The 19,753-nt window shown below is 46.1% G+C and overlaps 1 protein-coding gene across 5 annotated transcripts in view; it reads right to left on the bottom strand.

Moving 5' to 3' along the window:
- The window catches only part of ADORA2A (adenosine A2a receptor), a 30,472-nt gene extending 11,929 nt beyond the window's left edge, over positions 1–18,543 (bottom strand). Inside the window, exons 1-4 of one of the 5 annotated variants that reach the window (XM_055795983.1) lie at positions 18,370–18,543; positions 13,041–13,207; positions 3,332–3,435; positions 1,681–2,573 (exon numbers count right to left, since the gene is read on the bottom strand). In XM_055795983.1, coding sequence (XP_055651958.1) covers positions 1,681–2,030 — 350 coding nt within the window. In that variant the 5' untranslated portion in view covers positions 2,031–2,573; positions 3,332–3,435; positions 13,041–13,207; positions 18,370–18,543. The other 4 variants (XM_055795984.1, XM_055795982.1, XM_055795985.1 and 1 more) reach the window with 4 other exon arrangements.
- Between the last annotated feature and the right edge of the window lie 1,210 nt (positions 18,544–19,753).

Genomic DNA, 19,753 nt, shown 5'->3' on the forward strand with positions numbered 1-19,753 from the left:
AGTCATCTTCTAGCAATAAGTGTGCTTAAACTGTCAGCAAAAGTCTTCAGAGTTAGCTCATGAGAGATGAATTAAAGACACTAGCAATCCCAAAATAACTTCGGAGGCAAGCTCACGAGGTCTACTCTACATATGTTTCTTCGTACCATTTATCATTATTTTGGTTTATAAACGGAAAACATCTACATGTAGAACTGTAGAAAAGTGGAAACAGTCCAATTTATAGGTAACTAATATTAATAGAGTTTTCTCCATAATGGAATCAAATAGCTACTCCTTACAACTACATCAAAAGTAGATTGCTGTTAACAGGTATGGCTGTAGGTTTGGGAACCAACAATTAACAATAATGTTATAGCAGTACAAGCTTGCTGAGGCAAAACTTCAGGAAAGACTGTGCTGGACTGGTCCACATGGAAAGGTAATTTCTGCAGCTCTAGGGAAAAGAATGCTTTCTATTTTTGAATGGGAGGTTTGTGTTAATTGAACTAAGTGCTGGATGGCCAAAGTATTCACATGAGACAAACCTATATTGCACAGATCAACACAAGTGATTTAAGCTCAACAGGAGTGAGGATGTCCAAAAACTCAAACTTGAGAGCACAACAATCAGAAACTAGTTCCATTTTTGCAGTCATGTTTGCTGTTCACGATAGGAAGCAAGCATTTCTGACAGTGTGCTGCATCCTCCTAAGGACAAGACAGGAAGGAAGGAGACTCCTACACTTCGCCAGCACTGGCCTCTCCCAGGGCTTCCTCTACACCTTTCGAGCTTACTGAATGACTTGGAAGCATTCAAAGCCAGTCCACAAAACAAAATTCTGCTTTGAACCCATGGTCAGATATGTCCCATCACAACAACATGCTTCTGGAAAACTGAACTGAGTAGCAGCCACTGCGCATGATGCAAAACTTCCCCTTGTCCCACATCAGCCTCCCTAGCTGCACATAAAGTAGTAGCTCGTCATGTTCAGCTTTCAAGCTCCGATACTGAAATGACCTTTTCTTCCTTTAAACTCCAGAGACCACAGAATAACCATCTGCAGGTCTGGGCTGAGACAAGCCTCTGCCTTGCCCTAATACCTGCCTTGCTTCCAGAGGCAGTGCCCAAGCTAGTCCAATCTTCCTTAAGGCCCATTTCTTCATAGCCTGCTGCTTTCCTCCCTCCACATTTAATGGGCCCCCAAGAGAAAACCCCCATCCACACTCTCCACAACTTTGCTGCTACCACTGCAGGCAGAGTCCCCCATTCTCCCTGCAGGGAAGGAGACAAATTGACCTCCACCCCTTTCTGCCCTCCACCACGTGTTGCTTTAGCTCCAGTTTCCCACAGCGATGCTTCTGGTGCTGTTGGCTGCAGCTCAGAGCACAGGTTATTGAGATGACCGCATAATCCTGTCTACATATGGAATGGCAGCTCATAGGCAGCCCTGCTGCAATGCCATGGGCATACACCATGTGAGGACAGAGAAGGAACTGGTAAAAGAAGCGACCAGAAAATCCAGCAGCCAAGGCAGCCTTCAAGACCTAGAATTTTTTTTTTCAAATTACAACAGGAAAAGTGCTGATCCTCATTTAACTTTTCCTCCCTCAATTCATCTCCAGATACGCTGTTTTTAATGATGTTCATCCCTCCCCACCCTAGCCCCGCTCCACCCACCCAGCCCAATCCATGCTTACCTGAGGGGTATGCGGATTGCAATGATTCTGTCAATGGCAATAGCGAGGAGGCTGAAGATTGAACTCTGAGTCAAGACCAGGACGAAGCAGGCAATGAAAAGGCAGCCATAGAAGAAGGCACAGAAGCCAGTGCTTATGGTGATGGCAAAGGGGATTGCCAGCACACCCACGGCAATGTCAGCAGCAGCCAGGGACACCACAAAATAGTTGGTGACGTTCTGCAAGTTACTATTCAGATAGACTGCCCAGCAGACCAGGATGTTCCCCAGGATGGCCAGCACTGCAATGACCAGTTCCAGGATGATGTAAGCTACATCTGAGAGGAAGTCTTCTTTCCCATGTACTAGCATGGTGAGAACGACCAGGCTGATGTGAGAACGTGCCAGAAAAGCTCAGCGTTCATATCTGCAGAGCACTGAAGAGCCAAGACACCTCAAAGCTGCCTGGGGGCTGAAGAGGATTCTGTTGCCAGCCAGTGAAGGTTGCTTACACACCACCTTTTCTCCCCATAGCTGTTCACGATCTTTACAGTAGCGGGTGCCAAGAAAAAAACAAACAGGGCTTGCCAACTCCAGCAAAGTGGATTAACCAGATGCAGAATTCAAACTCCAGCAGATGAATGGACAGGAGATTACCTCACATAGACATACACTGCTCCCCAGGCCACAAAGTCCAGCAGGCAACATGACACAGAAACTGTATTTTATGGTAGCATCACGTCGGCTGTGACTTTTTCTTTCCTGTGACAATCACGGTGCTAGTCATGGCTTCCTGTCATGTACATACCTACTAGCAACATCTTCTGGTTCTCTTCTTCACCTTTTCCCACTAGGACTGGGGAAATCGTCTCTTTAGCTGAAGCAAACATTCAACTTCTTCACTTGTAGTTTCCTCTAAAAAAAAACACAAACCAAACACCGACCATATACGCTAAGTAATCAGCTCTGTGGAGGAGATGGGAAAAGCAAAATCTCATTAAAGTGGCACATTAAATTGATAATGGATATTAAACAGACCTAGAAGAATACATCATTGGCAAAAATCTCACATTTTGTCTATCCTGAAAGCTGCAGAGCCAACCCCAAGGTTCAGGAAGGCAGTATTTCACAGTGGTGATGAGAAACAAGGGACATTTTGTTTTCCATGCTACTAACCGAGCTGGCACTTCAGCAGCTGCTCGATAGTCTGCCCTGAAACATGAGAGCCCCACTAATTATGCCTTGGCAAGTGCTGTGGCTGCAGGGAGGAAAGGTGGAGGAGCCTCCTTACATACACCTGTCTCCCTCCGATCACAAACACAAGACTTGAGCCATCAGGTGCTGCCCACCCTTGTGTACTTTGCCACAAAAGTGTGCTGCACAAATATGCTGCTCCGCGATGACACGAACCTTCATTCATATGGGGGTTACGTTGCTGGCGTGTGGTCACCACTCTGTGGCCATACCTAGTCTTTCCCTCAAGTGCACAGATACTGGAACACGATCACCAGCAGGGAGAATAGTTTGAGGTATGTCAGACAGTGACATCTTCAAGGATTTTTTCTCCGAGTACATATACTCTGCAAGGGTCTCTGCAGGTTCCCCTCCTGCAACACCATAATTTTTGTTCACATAAATCTTTATCCTATAAGCAAACAATTTATCCATTATACCTGCCATTGTCTTGCCCATAGTGCTTGTTGCATCTACAGATTCAGGTCAGCATCATTCTTCGACTACAACCAGCCAGAATCACATCCAGCAACATACACTTCCCCTAGAAACACACACATAGGCACAAATACCAACATCATCTCTCAAGTATACATTCGTGTCCCTGCAGTATCATCCACACAAATCTAGGACTGAAGCTGGTGCTGCTTGCAAGGAATCATAGTCCCTACAGCTGCTGTTTCATATGAACAAGATACATACCACCTACATGCCTGCAAGCTTCACTCGCACACTGATCTTGCAGGTCATCTTGTACCTCTGCTTTCAGACATGGGAGCACTTCACCAGTTTCAGCTAAAATCATAGCAATGAAGAATACATTTCCCTGAGCTTTGTGCCACAGTCAAGAGATAAACTGTTTGCTGTCCTACCCTGTCACTTCCAGAGGGGGTTTTTAATCTTTTTTAGCAAGATTTTGCAGCAATATTTTCTCATTACTTTAAGAAGACAGCTACTTGAAACATCAGAGGGCTGGGGAAGAGAGGGACACACTGCACTAACTGATAAATCACTTCAGCTCAGTTTTGGATGCAACATGAACCTCCAAACCAAAAGATTTTTGGGGCTCCCTCCACAGGTGATTTAGTATGGTCCAACCCAGCAGAGTTTCATGCCTTCACAGTTTACTCAGTTTTCAAGTCAGAAACCTAATTTCTCAGGATAAAATAAAAGGGTAAAGACAGTGATAATAAAAGAAAATATGATTAACTTGTGATTCACATCTGATCTCAGGAATATAATCTAATTTTAGACCTTTCATTGATTTAGAGCTCTATTGCTAATGCTGCATTTGAAAGGAAAGTGAATGATTCTTGGTGGTTTGGACGTGGTTCAAAGACCTAGCTTTTTCTCTACCTTCAGCAATCTTGTCTATGTGTTTGGTTTGGTTTGTGTGGAAGAAATCAACAGAAGATACTAGTTTGTGATCTAGCTGTTAAAAGGAAGATAAAAATCATCCATTTAATCTTTTCTAAAGAACAAAAAAACCCCAAGAAGTCTCTGTATTGCCTATCTTCCTTTAGTACAAACTCTGCTTTTCTGCTGACCTGAAGATTGCTTCCACTTTCTTGAATTTCAGGGATGTCAGTAATACGCTCCTACATCGCTCTGCTAGCATCTGACTGTCCATTACAAATCCCAATAGGTTCGTTTCAAGGCAGTGATGCTGGAAGCTAACCCCTCCCAGCCTGGCTTCCAGGGAGGGGATTAGAATTAATGTAAGATAGAAATAAAGAAAATCTGGAGGGAGAGAAAACAGAAAGGACAAGATGAAAAATAAACAGTGCTTTGTGCATGTGTGTGAGCAAGAAAGGGGAAAAACAGGACAGGCAAAAGTTGGTAGGAAGAAAAAACCCAACCAAACAAGGGAAACAGTGAGCAAAACAGGCCTGTTAAGAGACAGACAGTGTGTGTGCCTGTCAGGGGTATGACACATGGCTGTGCCTGAAGGCTCTGAAGTGGGTGCAAGCTCCCATGTCCCTTGGCATCATGGCAGTAAGACAGTGAGGGGATAATACTCTGGCCATGGAGCAGGAAGCATACACCCCTCTGTTTCTGAACATTCTCACATGTTTCCATGCAGGTCAAGCTCCTGACCAAACTCCAGTGGCACAACAAATTAAGAAAAAACTAACAAACTACTGTGACATCCTTGGGCCAAAACAACTGCTATGTAAAATAAAACCACCATAAACACCCTGACAAGTTACTCTGAGATGAAGTCAAAAGAACTGAAGTAACTGGTTTTTGAAAGGAGTCAGCCTGAGAACTGGTCACATTAAACCTGACGCTGAGATCTACTTAAAGTCCTGCTACGTTGTTCTTGCCCCTCATATTCATACCACATACACCTCAGTGAAGAGGATTGAAGTGAAATTACTCGGATAGTCTTTCCCCCATATACTAATCATTCAGCACAAAGACAAAACTGGAATTGCCTACAGCTCTGCACGTATCCTGAAAAAGCACAGTGCTGGAATAGGAAGTTTAATGACCCCATCACTTACTGTTTTCTGACACAACAGAGCTTTTAAGTTTCTACTTCAACTGTTTCATGGTCTGATGTTAAATTTGAATTTTTTATCTCTGAATTTGTTTAGTTCCTTGTTTACTATCCCCCGCCTCACAAACAGTGGCCTGATTCTTCAACCCAAGCCCTAGCCATTTATTATGAAGCAATCTGTGAGATGTTATGCCAGGACAGGACAACATGTCCTTCCAATCCTCTGCTCTCAGATGGGCTGGAAAACCGTTAGAGAGTTCTGCAGAGCCAGCATATCTCAGAAGAGAGATGACTGGAGCTGAGCAGGTGTCCCAGCCCCAACAAACCAGCATTTTGTGTCTTCTTCAGCACCAGTGCTTCTGCAGTTGCCACTGACATTAGAAAATGCAATTATTAGCCACACAACCCTGGCACATCAGAGGCCTCACCTGCTACTTACAGAAGATGCCACAACCTGGGAGGTTCACATGTTCAACCTGAACTCGCTCATCTCATCATCTTCATCTCTCACAGTGTCAGCCCACTATAGCTTTCACCCAACGTGACAACACATCATTAATTGTAGAAGTATTTGGAACTTGCTTTTAAAAAAGAACAGGCTCAGTCTTTCTGCTCATAAGGTTAGAAATTTACTGCACAGGGACAAAATGAAATACAGACCACCTGGAGAAGAAGACATACATCCAGAGGCAATACAAAATTTATTTTAGAATCATCTACTACATGCAAGATCCAAAGGCTCCGCAACCAAGTCTGACAAGTCAAAATTAATTAACAATCAGTTTTACTCACCGGGGAAGTGGTATATTTAACATCTCAGGCCCTTGAGGGATCAATACTGCAAGCTTCTTGAAGCTTAAGAAAAATAACCTGTATCACACAACCTGCTGGGCAGCTACAATTAGTATTTCTTCTTAAGCCCGTGTTTTATTTTGTTAATTGGATTAATTCCTTCTTGATACCCTGGGCTATGTTCCGGTCTTTGCCCCATTATTAAATAAACCTTTTTTTGCCACTCACGAACCTGTAAAGCTGTTGCTCTGTTCATTTTTAGTGACTTGGAACACTCTGTTCTCTCTCATATTTCAGCCCCAATGAAAAACTGCTCCTTGAAAATTCAATAAAGCATCTGAACAGCACGTTCCCATGAAGCTATTCAGCACTGGAGCCCAAGCAAGCTTTTGTTTGGCATCTCCAGTTGGCTTTGGACTAAGGTGCTGCCCCTTCTCTCTCCTGAGCACCCAAAGCATGAAGGCAAGCCCTTGGCCACTGCTTGGTTCACATCCCCCACCTCAAACAAGCTCATTTCCTGCGCTTGGCCCCTTCAGGCTCAGCTCAGGCATCCCAGTTTTGGATGCCCACACTCTGCCACACTGGTACAGGGAAGAAGCCCTCTGCTCTGCATGCCAGACTGACACATATGACAATGTCTGTGACACTTCAGTTTGACAGCTACTCACAGATACCAGCAAAATCTCTAGGGGATCAGCAGCCCTCAGGGCACCTAAGACAGTCTGTGGGCACAAAAGTGACAGGCTGCCGCCTCCCCGGGCTCCAGAGAAGATTGGTTTCTACTTGTCTGCTTTAGGATGGGGTAAGCAGAGCAGCAGGCAGCTCACGAGGCCAGGGGAGTCTTCATCAAGGCTCATTCCAAAGATCACAATCTAGCATCTCCTTTTGACAACATGACCCTTCTCAGGTACCAGCCACATACAGATTACCTAACTCCCTGAGGGAAAACCCTTGAATTCACACATGGCTGTAAGAGCAAAAATTGGTGCTGCTAAATCATTTGTTTCCTGCTTTCCAAAGCCTGGAGGGGGAGATGCTTGTCAGTTTTTATCCTCTCTTTGAAATCCCTTCAGCTCAAAGAGAATTTCCCTATCTTTCAAATCAAAGACTTTAAGAAATTTTGGCTCTCCCCATTACTGTAGAGGATCAAGTCACAATAAATGAACCGATCTGCTCAGAGGCAGTACACAAATTTGCAAAACAACTCAGGCTGTAAAACAATGAGAACAGCTCTCCTTTCAGGGAGAATGAGAGGGAAGGCAGCAGTAGCATTTTTCTGAGTTGCTCAATAGTTTCCTTTCGAAAGTTCAGTATTTTATGAACACTTCACATAGAGCAGCTTCCCCTGCCTCTGACTGTTCACATGAAGCCAGTGCGCTTGATGGTGCCAGAGAGCATCCTCACTCCTGCTTCCTATCAAAGGATGAAGAGATGTGGCTGGGTGGAGCAGGGAAGAGAGGAGGAAGGACGCATTACCCATCTAAACAAGACATACTTTTTCTGGTTCCCCCTATTTGCTTTATTATTGGCTGCTGGCTAAATGATCTTTTAGGTCATCTGCTTACAGTAATAGGAGGAAATTAAATATTAATAATAGACTATTTCCCTCTAGATTGCTCTTTGTTAACAAAGGATACAAGTGAAACAAAGCAGGCAAAATGATCAGCAAACCATGCTCTAGGTTTTCAGGTACCTGGAGCACTTGCAGTTTCCCTCAACCTTCCCTGAAGTTACAGATGCCCCATGTCCTGCACACCTGCCTGTGTGGACACCCATACAAGTGAAGAACGTGGTGATGCCTGGAAATCCTTGTTTTATCAAGGGGCTCCACATGGCAGTTTGACCCTTCAGACTTTATTCAAAACATCAACTGAGTCACTGACACTCTGACTGCAAAAAATGCGTGGCCAAGGATCTTTCGAAGCACAGAGTTTGTCTCTATTTGGGGAGTGAAGTCTTCCGCCAGTGTAAACCCTACAGTGGGGTAACAAGGCTTCTGGATTGGCTTTGCATATTCTCCAGAAATTATGAATAAAATGAGGGCTTCAGCTTTGCTAAACTTGGTATCACCTCCTTGTACAGGAAAGCAGCAGCCCTCCAAGACTTAAAATCTTCACTCCACATACTTGTGAAAGGCAAAAGAAATGGCTCTTCAGAGATCTATACTGCCCCTGATCTTCGTCTGTCAGTTCAGAAATGGGGAAGGGGGACAACATTTCTGTTTGACATTTCTGTCTCTGCTGCAGTCCAGGCCAAAAAAGGAGGCTATAGTCACAGCAAGAACAAGCACGGTGAATTGGGGTGTGAAGTCTTTATCAACTAGAGGACTACTAGAGACACCCATATCACTGCAGCAGTGACAGAAACAAAAAGCATAATAAAATCACCCCTTTCAAGCCTGTCCTGTGTCTCTTCTCCTGTGTATACCCCATATAAAAATCACAAGACAAAAATGCCCAAAATCCCCACTGGACAACAAGCAAAGGTCATAACACAGATGGGCTGGCTAACAGGAATGGCTAATGCAAAACCAATATTGCAGCTTTGCCTCCTGCCCCCCCAAGTGCTAGAATTGGATTAATTTTTATTGCAGTAGCGAAAGAGAAGACTAAAACAGAACGCATTTGACCATTTTTTTTCCTAAGTGGATGTTATAAATGTTTAAAAGCAAGAAAAAAAACCCCTCACAGTAATTATTCCCATTCTAATGGTCACAAAAAGCCAGGGAGGGCAAAACTAAGTAAGGCTGAATGACCAGCAGTTAAATAAGCGAGATCAAACAAACAAACAAAAGGGAAAAGGTTCCCCTGTGCTTACTAGAGAAAAGTCTCACTGGGCAGCAAGCATCATGATATATTGCCAAAAGGCACAGAAACATGCTGGATTTTTGAGCAAACCATTTGTATCCAGGATTGATGATGTTGACCTACAGTGGCATTTCCAAAAATAAAAAATGGAGCATTTGGCCAAGCTTTCATAAGACAGACATGTAAGAAAGCATAATTAAAACCATGTACCATGGCCAGAAACAAGTTACTACTGCCAATATCGTCCACAATGTCTCTGAGGAGCCAGTTTTCCTTTCCTGTGTGAGGGAAGAACTCAAAAGCAAACTTTGCCTCCCCACAGTCCTACTAAAGCCAGCTGTGTTCATACATAAGGAGCATTTCCTTCAAGAACAAAATAAGAGAAATGAGGAAACAGGATATCAAGAAGAGGTGACCCACTGAGGAATACAGGCAAGGGAGGAATGTGCTCTGAAAATATTTATCATATTGTTAATGCATCCATTCTGGTATATTTTTAAAATAATGGCGTAGACTTCTCTCCAGATGTAACTTCACCTCTCATTTCTAGATGAAGTTTCCAGAGAGGCAGTTGAGAATTGGGTATATCTGTGTGTTTTCCTGCATTTTTATCCAGTTGTTCCCAAAGCCTATTTGCCTTCTCTGACTACAGGTTTGCTTTCCACCAGGTCTTGTGTTGCCTGCTCTCTCTCCTCCAAGCACTGTCCTTCTGCAGGTTGCAAGCAGTGCTTGCATAAGCTCTGCCAGTAAAACAAAAAACTCACCCTACCTCAGTGCAGGGAATGCTGTTGTACCAGGCCTACACCAACATGCTGTCTTCTACAGTAGAAGGAATATAAATCTTCCCATCTCTCTCCATGTAACTTAAAATGATTCCCCAGCTGCCCTTCCCTATCCTGATGAAGGCACTGTACAACTTGAACAGAGATGAGCAAATTCTACCTGCTCTGAGCCAAAGCAAAGCTGGCTCACTGCATTAGCTCATCCATGGCTCATATGCTGACCCCTCTAGCAAGGGTTATTACTGAGGACTCACCATGAAGCTCCCATTACCACCCAAATGGTTTGACTCATACCCACCCACAGTATGAAAAGCAGTGAGGCCGCCATTGGGTTGCTAACATAGCTCATCATATCCTTCCTCCTCAACTTGCTCCCTTCTCTTATCAGTGTAAGCAGTGACACAGCAGCAGCACTCGGCCCAAACTCCACAGAGCCTGCCCTGCTGACATGGAATCCACAGAGCCCACCTGACCACCCCCAGAGCCGCCCCTCCCTCTGCCCCTGCACAGCGCACCTCACTGCCTGCCGTTTGCTCTCTACCGGCTGTTTGCTGCTGGCTGGTTCAACTACAGAGACTGACCACGTGCTCGCTGTGCCTTGCAATACTGGCTGATTTTCGGCCAATGCAAGAAACCCTATTTCCTCCCATGCCCTGTGGCATGCCCTGGCCCCTTGCACCCCCAGGCTGTGCACCAGTATGTTTCATTCAACCGGTTTCACCTCAGATTGTCAATCAGCTACCAGTGAAAATGCATTTGGACAGCGTGACAAAGCTGGTGATGTGATTTCATCCCAAAAGCAGGCAAAAGCTACAAGAAAAATTTTTCTTCCTCCTTAGTTTGTTTCCAGCTTTCCCTCTTCCATTTTTTAAGGTACTCATCCTGACTTGCTAATGCTTATTTGCCCTGTGTCACAGCTCATCATCCTGTTAGCATTTCTGTCTCAGTCTCAAAGTTATTTAAGAATTTTCAGGACTCTGCCACCCTCTGTGGATAAGGAGGTGCTGATGCTCTGCTGATGTCTCCAGGCCACATACCCTTCCTTTGTCCCTCCCTCTTCTCCTTGCTAGGACTTGCACCATACTTCTGTCACTCCTGCAAAGTGACTTGCATTTTCACTATCACAGTCATCCATGCCAATACAAGCCTCTCTAGAGGTACTTAGTGACTTATTTTTTTTTCCAAGTCCCTAATTATAATCCAATTTATTAAGAAGTCTCCAATGTCACTGCTTACTGATCCCAAAGTCTCAGCATTTAGCCAGTGCTCTGAGGACTCTAACAAAGTCCTTTCTTCATTTCTTAAGTCCTAGTGCTGTGGTAAAAGCACATCCGCTTTCAAGTAACTGCCTGCTAACTCTGCCCGCTTCCTCCTCTGACTGCTCAGGCCAGAGACACTGATGTTCTGGGGTAGAGAGCACCCAACTGCTGGTGAAAATGTCATCAGTCATTGGTTTCTCCCCTTCTACATCGAACCATTGCACTGGAGAACCAGTAGCCATTCACAAATCACTTTAGAAAACATATTACTGGACTTGCCAGCTGTTTATGAGTGAGTGTGCTTGTCCAGAGGAAGCAGAAAGGCAAAGAGAGGCAAAGAGAGCAGCAGCAAGTACTCCACATCAATAGAGATGCTTCTACCGCACTTGGGAAGTGGCCTTTTTCCCTTATGAAAACATATTTTACAGGTTTTGCACAATAAGAGATCACAAAAAGCTGCAACTGTAAACAACACCTGCAATCACTTCTCAAACGCATGACAACCATGATCCTCACACCTTCCTGAACAAGGATAAACCAAAGAAGATTCACAGTGTGAATTCCTTAGGGACCGTGGCATTTGACTCCAAACACAAAAGATGTTAGTCAAACACAGATGGATCCCAGGAAGGTGCCCAAAACAGACATCCCCAAGACTTTAGGGTTGTTTCTCCCAAGTGGACTGTGTTCATCTCTTGCCTGCAGTAATCATACAGCTAGGCTGTACTGTGGCTACACAGTGGAAAAGGAAGACTTCACTTTAGGAATGGGGTAGGAAAGACTACAAAACCTGTCAATGAATCCTCTTTCCAGTCTTCAGCCCATGAATATGGTTTCTTGTCTTCCTATATCCTGCAAGAGCTGACACCACACAGCTGTACCACAGAAAAAGAATCACATAACTACATCGAATCCTCCAGAATCCTCTATGTCTACCCATGTTATAACCCTAAATGAATCATACTGGTGAAGCAGAGCTTGCATCAGCATTTGGCAAGACACAGGGTGACATAAAACAAAAGATTAATGTTTTGTAGGTGTTTGACAAAGTTGGGTGCCTCAGTCTTAACAGGTTCAGCTAAAGAGGCCTGATTTCTGGGAGGGAAGCACTTTTTGGAATCAGGATATTTTAAGGAATCCCTGACCAGGTAGCCATTAGCACAGGTCATTTTTTGCCAAAAATCCAGGCTGCAGAACATTTAAGAAACATTTAAAAAGTCAACGTGCTTCCTTGCACATGCTTCAGGAACTGTAATGGTGCTGGTGCCAGCCCAAGTCTGTCTGATGTTATTTTCCATCATCCCATTGAACCTGGGCACTGATCTGTGGATCAGACGTATATGGAAACTGTAATTATTCAAATAAATTTCAATCACGTGTCTCTCTTCTGATGATCATATTAAAGAGCCATATATCTCCTAGCTGTCTTTTATCCTGGGGAATGTTTCCTATGGAAAATCCCAGTCTGTGCTCAAGTATATGGATCTCATACTGAAACCAAGGTTGTTATCACCACAGAATATGATATTTAACATCCTACTTCCCTTTACTTCTTAACCTCAACAACTGATTCATACCAGAACCTGACAATCCTATTCTGGGGAAACCTCAATAACCGAAATGGTAGGTCAGTTTGTAGAGGATTTCCCCAGGACAAGAAGGGGGATACAGGTAACAGGCCAACATTACAGAACAGGCAAAGACAGCAGAAACACGTATGCTCTCCTAATAATACGAAAAAAATATAAGGGGGGGGAAGGGGGGGGAGACGACAACGACACAACAAGAAGTGAGAGAGGAACACGATAGTCTAAAAACAAAACAAAGTAGCTCCAAAGCAGCAAAACCAGAAGAAAAATGGGAGAGAATCTGAGGTCTGAATACTTAATGAAGAAAGAAACTTCTAACAGGGAAAATAGTGCAAGCTTCACTGCTCCCAAAGGGACGCTTTAGAAGAGCGGAATGAGCCCAAATTGCACTTCCCTCTGTTCAGCACCATTACTCACTCAAACGTGTGAGGGACTCTGCCCAGGAGATACGCAGACATGACCCCCAGCTGACGCTGGCTCAGGTTCAGCTGAGCTTTGCATGGCTCCACCAGTGAACAATCCCTCTCCTGCCCTCCTTGAAGAGCTGCTGAACAAGGAGCCACAACTGTCGCTGTGAGTGTCACCTGGGATAAACACAAGGGACAGGAAGACAGAGAACACTGTATCTCAGCTAGCCAGCAGATAAAACAGCCCCAATCTGCAAGTACTAGGGGCCTCCTGAGAATGCCTGAGTGCCTTCCACCCTGGATTTGAGTGCAATCACAAATGCTAATCAACATACAGACAGGCGCCCAGCATGTCATTTGTCACGTCTCCAAAGCTTCAGGAAAACCCCCCTTTCCTCTCCTCGTATCAGAGAAGGACAGGAAGATTCCCTCATCCTCGGCATGCCTTTTCCTCCCCCTGTCCCTGGCTCAAACCATGGCAGCAAGAAGTTTCACTCCTCGCTAACTTCTCCATTGTCAGAGATGCATTGTTTGCAAATGTTCCCTAAAAATGCTATGTAAAGTATTCTTTATTCCTGTTTCAGGTCTTTCCACATCCCTGTGTAACACCTGGACTTTATCTTGTTACCTGTCAGATAGTGATAAACCTCCTGCATGCAACCCCTGACTTATCATTTCAGATAAATGCAATTTGTCTTGTAGCTGTCATTTCTTTCCAAGCCCTGCCTTTCACTGCTGCATTTGTAGTTGTAACAAAGTACTTATTTCATTTGGGCTTGAGATGTATAACTTTAAAAAAAATAAAAATAAAAAAAACATCAGCAGGAGCCCCAAAACATACGTAAAATTTCAAGTGTGGTCTTCCTGGCACTAGATTTACCGCTGCTTTGTGGGCATGGAGGCTCCAGTACTCCTGCTCTTGCGTTATATTCTACAGTGGCATTTGCATATACTGTACACAAGATACAATGTATTTTATGCTACCTGGTAATTTTTGGGTTTAATAGTCAACCAACAGGCCCAATGACGAAAAGCATCCTTTCTCCAGAACAAATTATAAACTAAACTGATAAGGTTTGAGCTAGTTGCTTAAATGTAAGTAATAGTGAGTCTGAAGTGCTCTAAGCTATCACCTGAGCTTCTGCTGTCACTTCAGAAAGGCACGCACCTCCCTCAGGTCCTATCCTATTCTCTGCCAGCCCCACCAGGATGTCTCACATAGCACTAGATGTCTTTTTATAGCACCCATATCAAGCCCCAGGCGTCCTGAACAGGAAGGGACAAAGCTTGCACTCAAACACATGCCGCAAGACTGTTAACGCTTTTGCCTAAAAGCGGCAATCGCCCTGAACATGTACGTTTTACAGAAGCCATCTTGTTGCATTTGGCTTTTCTCTGAACTCTCCTAAGCACTTAGTGGCTCTTCAGCTCTTTTCATAACCTCATTGCTGTGTTTATCCAAACAGCTTGATCCTAACTTTGCAACTGCATCACCGTACAGAGCTGTAGTGCAGCCCACCTACCTCACCCCCCGTCAGGGATCTCTGGTCATAGCAGGCACAAGGTAGCCAAGTTTCATATGATTTGCTCCTTACAGAACACAGGCTGAGGAGGGACAGAGATCACACCTTTATTCACCCACATTTACCAAATACCTGCATTTGCTGAAGCACTTCTAAATACTCTTTGCTGCTCCTCTGCAGGTTGCCCACTGTGGCCAGGATGAGGACTGAGTTACAGCAAAGGAGGTTTTAAGCTGGATACCAGGGTGTTTCCTGCATGCCAGGAAAGTAAGGAGTCTCTGCTGCAGGTCTTTAGGAGCAGGATGGAGAAATAGCTGTCAGGAATGACAAAAGCATAGCTGATCCAGCCTTTGAGCAGAGGCATGGATCAGACGACCTTGAAAACCTCCTGAGGATGTTTTCCATAACTGAGTGTTGTATGTGCCATCTATCCATTCTGATCTACAGAGATTTACTTCAGGAAAAAAAAAGTGCAATACAACCAATAATTATTCCTGACACAGATGCAACCTTTGGGAGGGAGGAAGCATCTTTCAATTCTATAGAGGAACCTCAAGCCTTCTGAGGTTAAACCACCTTCTGTGTATCTGCCCAGATCCTCTTGCCCTGTCCGTTTTTTACCCCTAACAGACCAACCCTCAATATTCAGCTACACAAGCACCTCATTAAGTAGGCAACTTTGTCTTTTTAAAATGAGCAGGGAGGAAAGGAACTGGTGCTGTTGTGTTCAAGTTGCTTCACCAAGGCTGTTCAGCTGCACTGCAAAACTAAGTTGATCCATGAAGCGACCAAACCTTCTGGTCCTAAATACCAGACCCCGTTGAGGGGAGTAACTCTCCATTGACTTGTGAGAATTCTCTCTGATTCCTTGATGCACAGCTCAAGATCTCTTTGTTTTTAGTTTAGAGCCCAACAAAAAAGAAAGCTTTAATGCCCATCTCCATTTTCAGATGGAAAGCACACAAGAGTGACCTGGAGTTATTCATCCAATTCAGATGGAAAGAACTAATAAGAAGAGCTCAAAATCTGTTCAAGCTGAAGACAAGGACAAACTTTGCAGGACACCAAGAGAGATGCTGATACAAGCCCTTGGATGGAAAACAACTCACTCACTGCTGCACAGAACACTTAGAGAGTACTTAGCCACATTACGCTTTGTCCCATCTCACGTGGGTGGAAATGTCGAACCAAAGCGAAGAGCTGAAGCATAGTGAAAATAAGTGTTTTGGTGGAAAATCTGTGAAGCCTTAAGCATCCTGTATAGACGAGAAATCATATAGCCATCAGTCACCCAGGCAGAAAGGAAGTGGTAAAGTGGGAGGTTTTCCCTCCACACCAGATGGAAAAGCTACCAGCCTCAAGACCAAAGGGGATGTACTTGGCCAGCCAGCACAGACCCTTCAGAGAAACACAACCGAAAGGAAGAGTGAAGATTCAAAACAGTCTCTCCAAATCTCCTGCTGGACTGAGCTTCTCCCAGTAGTTCTTAAGAGGACTTAACGACATGGCTCTACATAAAATCCATTATTGAAGATTAAACAAAAAAGATAAATAGCTTTCAAAAGTTGATTACATCACAATGCAATAGTGCCAGCAGCCCTTATGGAAACATCCTATTAAAATATCGGCAAAAATAGAAATGCAAACATGGGAGACCTGACGGGAGGCTTTTTCAGCTCGGATCTTTAGTGCCTTTTGCACCCACTAACAGAAGGACAGAGCCTAAAAACATCATTGCTGGGCTATCATCCCCTGACCTGGCACGGGATGATGCTGATTCTATTTTTTATGTATAAAGATACATATGGAAAGCAAGACAGGTCATGTACATGTGTAAATTACAAACTTACACATGATCAGCATTAAAAAGGAGACCTGGTTGCCTCTTTTTTTTTTTTTTTTTTGTTTTTCTCCCCCTACACCCTGGAATAGGTCATTTCTATTTTATATACACACATACATGTTTGCAGTTTGTACCCACATGTTTTCTCTACAAATTCAGAGGCTCATAGCTTTCCTGTTTAATTCAGAATTGAATCCATTTGCCACATTAGACAGGATTTCATTTTCATAGTATTTTTGTGATAAGTGATTACATTTATATTGACTTTTTTATTGGGATTTGAAATATGGTATTTCTTCCACAGATCTAATTCAATTGAAATATTTCTCACATCCCTGTTGATCACTTTATCTAATTTTTTTGTACTTCACGTGGGCAACATGCTCTGGGGGGTGTCTCTCTAACAGCAGGAGCTGGCCATGCTTTCTTTCTCTCTGTTAAGTTTCTCTCATGCAGGGTGAATTTAGCAATTACTACAGTTCTTGAGTTACATAGGTCTGCGACTTACGAGCCTGATAAGAAACCTGAAAACAAATACATCCAAAGATCAAGTTATCTAATAGTTGACCATCTGCTTAGGAAAATAATTTTAAATACTTACAGCAATTCCATTAACTGCTATTTACTAAGTGAGTCATGTTGTTCTCTTTAAGTTAACCCTTTCTGTCTCCTCCATCGGGGCCTCTACCCAAGGCAGTTTTGAAAAGGGTGCTCAACCACCTTTACTACTTTCAAGCTATAGCAAAGCTTGCAACACCTCTGCACTCGAAACTCACCCCGTGCTCACACTGCACCAGGACATAAAAGGGCATTAAAGCAACTATAGTGCTTTTGGGAGACTCTCAGACCACACAAACCACCGTGCAGGAAAATCTCCTCCCAGGAGCATCCCCAGTGAGGGCATCACACACCAGCACATGCCACAGCAGCGAGAACACACCTGCTGCCTAATGCACTCTTCCAGGTTGGACTGCCTGCACCTCCAAGAGGGCAGGTTACCCCAGCAGGGCCCCTGAGCCCTGTGTGCCAGGGTACAAAGCCTTCACACACATCCTCCCCACAGCTCTGGAGACAACTGGCACCTGGCAGCCTGTTCCCTTCATCTGCCCTCTCCCCCCAGCACAGGGATGCTAGGCCCTCCGTACCTGGTAGTTCCACTAAGGCACTCGCTGGGTACCAAGGCTTAGCGAGCTCCCAGGCACAGCAGAAAGGACACTGCTGAAAAACTGTTTCAGTTGCTTGGCTAAGATGAGTCAGGGTCAGGGCTTTCAGGGGGCAAGGAATGAGGTAAAAGCGCGCACAGGTTTAATGCCATCTATTCAGTCCCTGCCCGTTCTCCCTTACCATGATTACAAAGTGTGCGGAAAGGCTCCTTTGTTAAATGCTACAGAGAAGTTTACAGGATGCAGGGTGCTCCTGTGGAATCGCTATTTTATGATTAAGCACAAGCACAAATATCATCTGAAGAGCTAGGAGGAGGACTGGGTGCAGGGGGGCAAAGTCCAGCGCTTGATGTTTGAGGGAAGATCCGTGAAGCAAACATCTTGGAGTGTGGGGGTGTGTCGAGGGACTGACAGTTGGGAATCAGCACGGTGCAGACGAGTGCCGGCTCCGCGGTGGAAAAACCATCCAAGCCGGGACGGGGGAAAGCGGTGGTAAAGAAAAATTGCCCCCGTCTTGGGGCGGGGGGCCAGGCAGCGCCGGGAGGGCGGCGGGCGGCCACTTTCAAAACTCGCGGGAGAGGCAGGAGAGGGACCGGGGCCGTGGCGAACACGGCGAGGGAAGTCGCTGCCCGCAGCGGCTCCGGGGACCGCTGCCCGTCGCGCTCGGGACGCACCAGCGGGGTCGCCCGCACCGCCCGACCGGCAGAGAGCGGCGCGGCGAGAGTCGCAGCCCGCCCCGACCGCTGCCACAGCGAGCACCCGCCGCCCCTCACCGTGGAGCCCAGCCGCAGCGACATCGGCATCACCCACCTGCCCTCGGGGCGCCGCTCCGCTCCGCTCCGCACGGCTCCGGCCGCGCCCGGCAGGCGTGTGGGGTGGCGGCCGGCCCGGCGCTGCCCCGCTCCCGCTGCCGCTGCCGCTCCCGCCCCGCGGCGCCCTCCGCAGCAGGACACGGGCAGCCCGGCGGCGCGGAGCCGGCGGCAGCGGCGCCCCCTGCAGGGCGGAGCGGGGCGGGAGCGGCCCCGGTGGGTCCCGGCGGGTCCCGCGGCCGCAGCCCCGCCGAGGCCGAGCGAGCGGCGGTGCCCGCAGCCGGGCGCCCGGCAGCGTTACCTGGCGGCCGGCGGTAAGCGGGGCGCGGGGGGCTCGGCGCCAGCGGGGACTGCGCGCACCGGCCGAAGGAGATGGCCACTGACTGCGAGAAGCGCGGGCCGTGTCTTGAGGGACCTGCAAGGGACAGGAACGGGCTTTCACTGTGCTTGATCTGCATACAATGACAGCAGCAGAGCAGAGGGAAGGAGAGGAGAGAGAGGAGGGCTTTCTCTGCGCATTGTTTCAAGCACCCTCTTCTTTCCAGGCTGGACGCCCCCCCAGCGAGTTTCAGCCTCCCCACACAGAAGTGGCCTGAAAGGCTGCACAGCAGAGAGAAATGGGCACCGACGCCTCTTCTCTGCTCAACAGTCCTTACCCCCATGGAAAGGAAACCCTGGGTGTTACTGCTCTGGAAGTGTTTTAAGAGTTCTCAATGTCTCAGTCAAGGTATGAGATATGTGACGGATGTTCCACACTTCCCAGCCAGCAGGTCCCAGCAGATCCCACCCGTGTGGGCCAGGCCAGTCCCCAGCCCGCTCCTGTTCCCCTACACAGGCCGACCGGGGGGGGCAGCCATGACTCATCCTGCAGCAATTTGGAAGTGGGGAGAGAACCTCTCAAGAATTTGAACCCGCTGCTCTATGTGGACATCTTCTAAGGGTTTCTTTATTTCTATTTTTCAGCTTTACATCTTAGCAAGTAATTTATCTACACCTTCCTATTGGCTGGACATTACAAACAGGAAAAACCACCAGCGTGACTCCACACTTCCCACCAACTCCATGGCAGAACCCAGCCTATGAAAAAACGATTCATTTCAATGATAGCCAGCCCAGGCCCCATCCACACAGGGGACTGCCACCACCTGCATGCTTGTGCCATGCAAGAAAAAAATTTATTTCAGGATTCCCAACCCCAGGGATGCTTTGCTCATGCCACATCTGCCAGAAGCGTATGCACATTACTCTGACGTGCAGGCAAATGGCTTACCCAGCCCCCTCTGGCAGCAAGAGCGTGAACGATGCTTTAAGTTTTTTTGGTGCAGCAAGACAGTAGGAAATAAGTGTCAGAACTGGCACCAGCCACTTCAGCACCAACCTTAAAA

The sequence above is a fragment of the Falco peregrinus genome, chromosome 2 (genome assembly GCF_023634155.1).
Source record: "Falco peregrinus isolate bFalPer1 chromosome 2, bFalPer1.pri, whole genome shotgun sequence".
NCBI classification, from domain to species: Eukaryota; Metazoa; Chordata; class Aves; order Falconiformes; family Falconidae; genus Falco; species Falco peregrinus.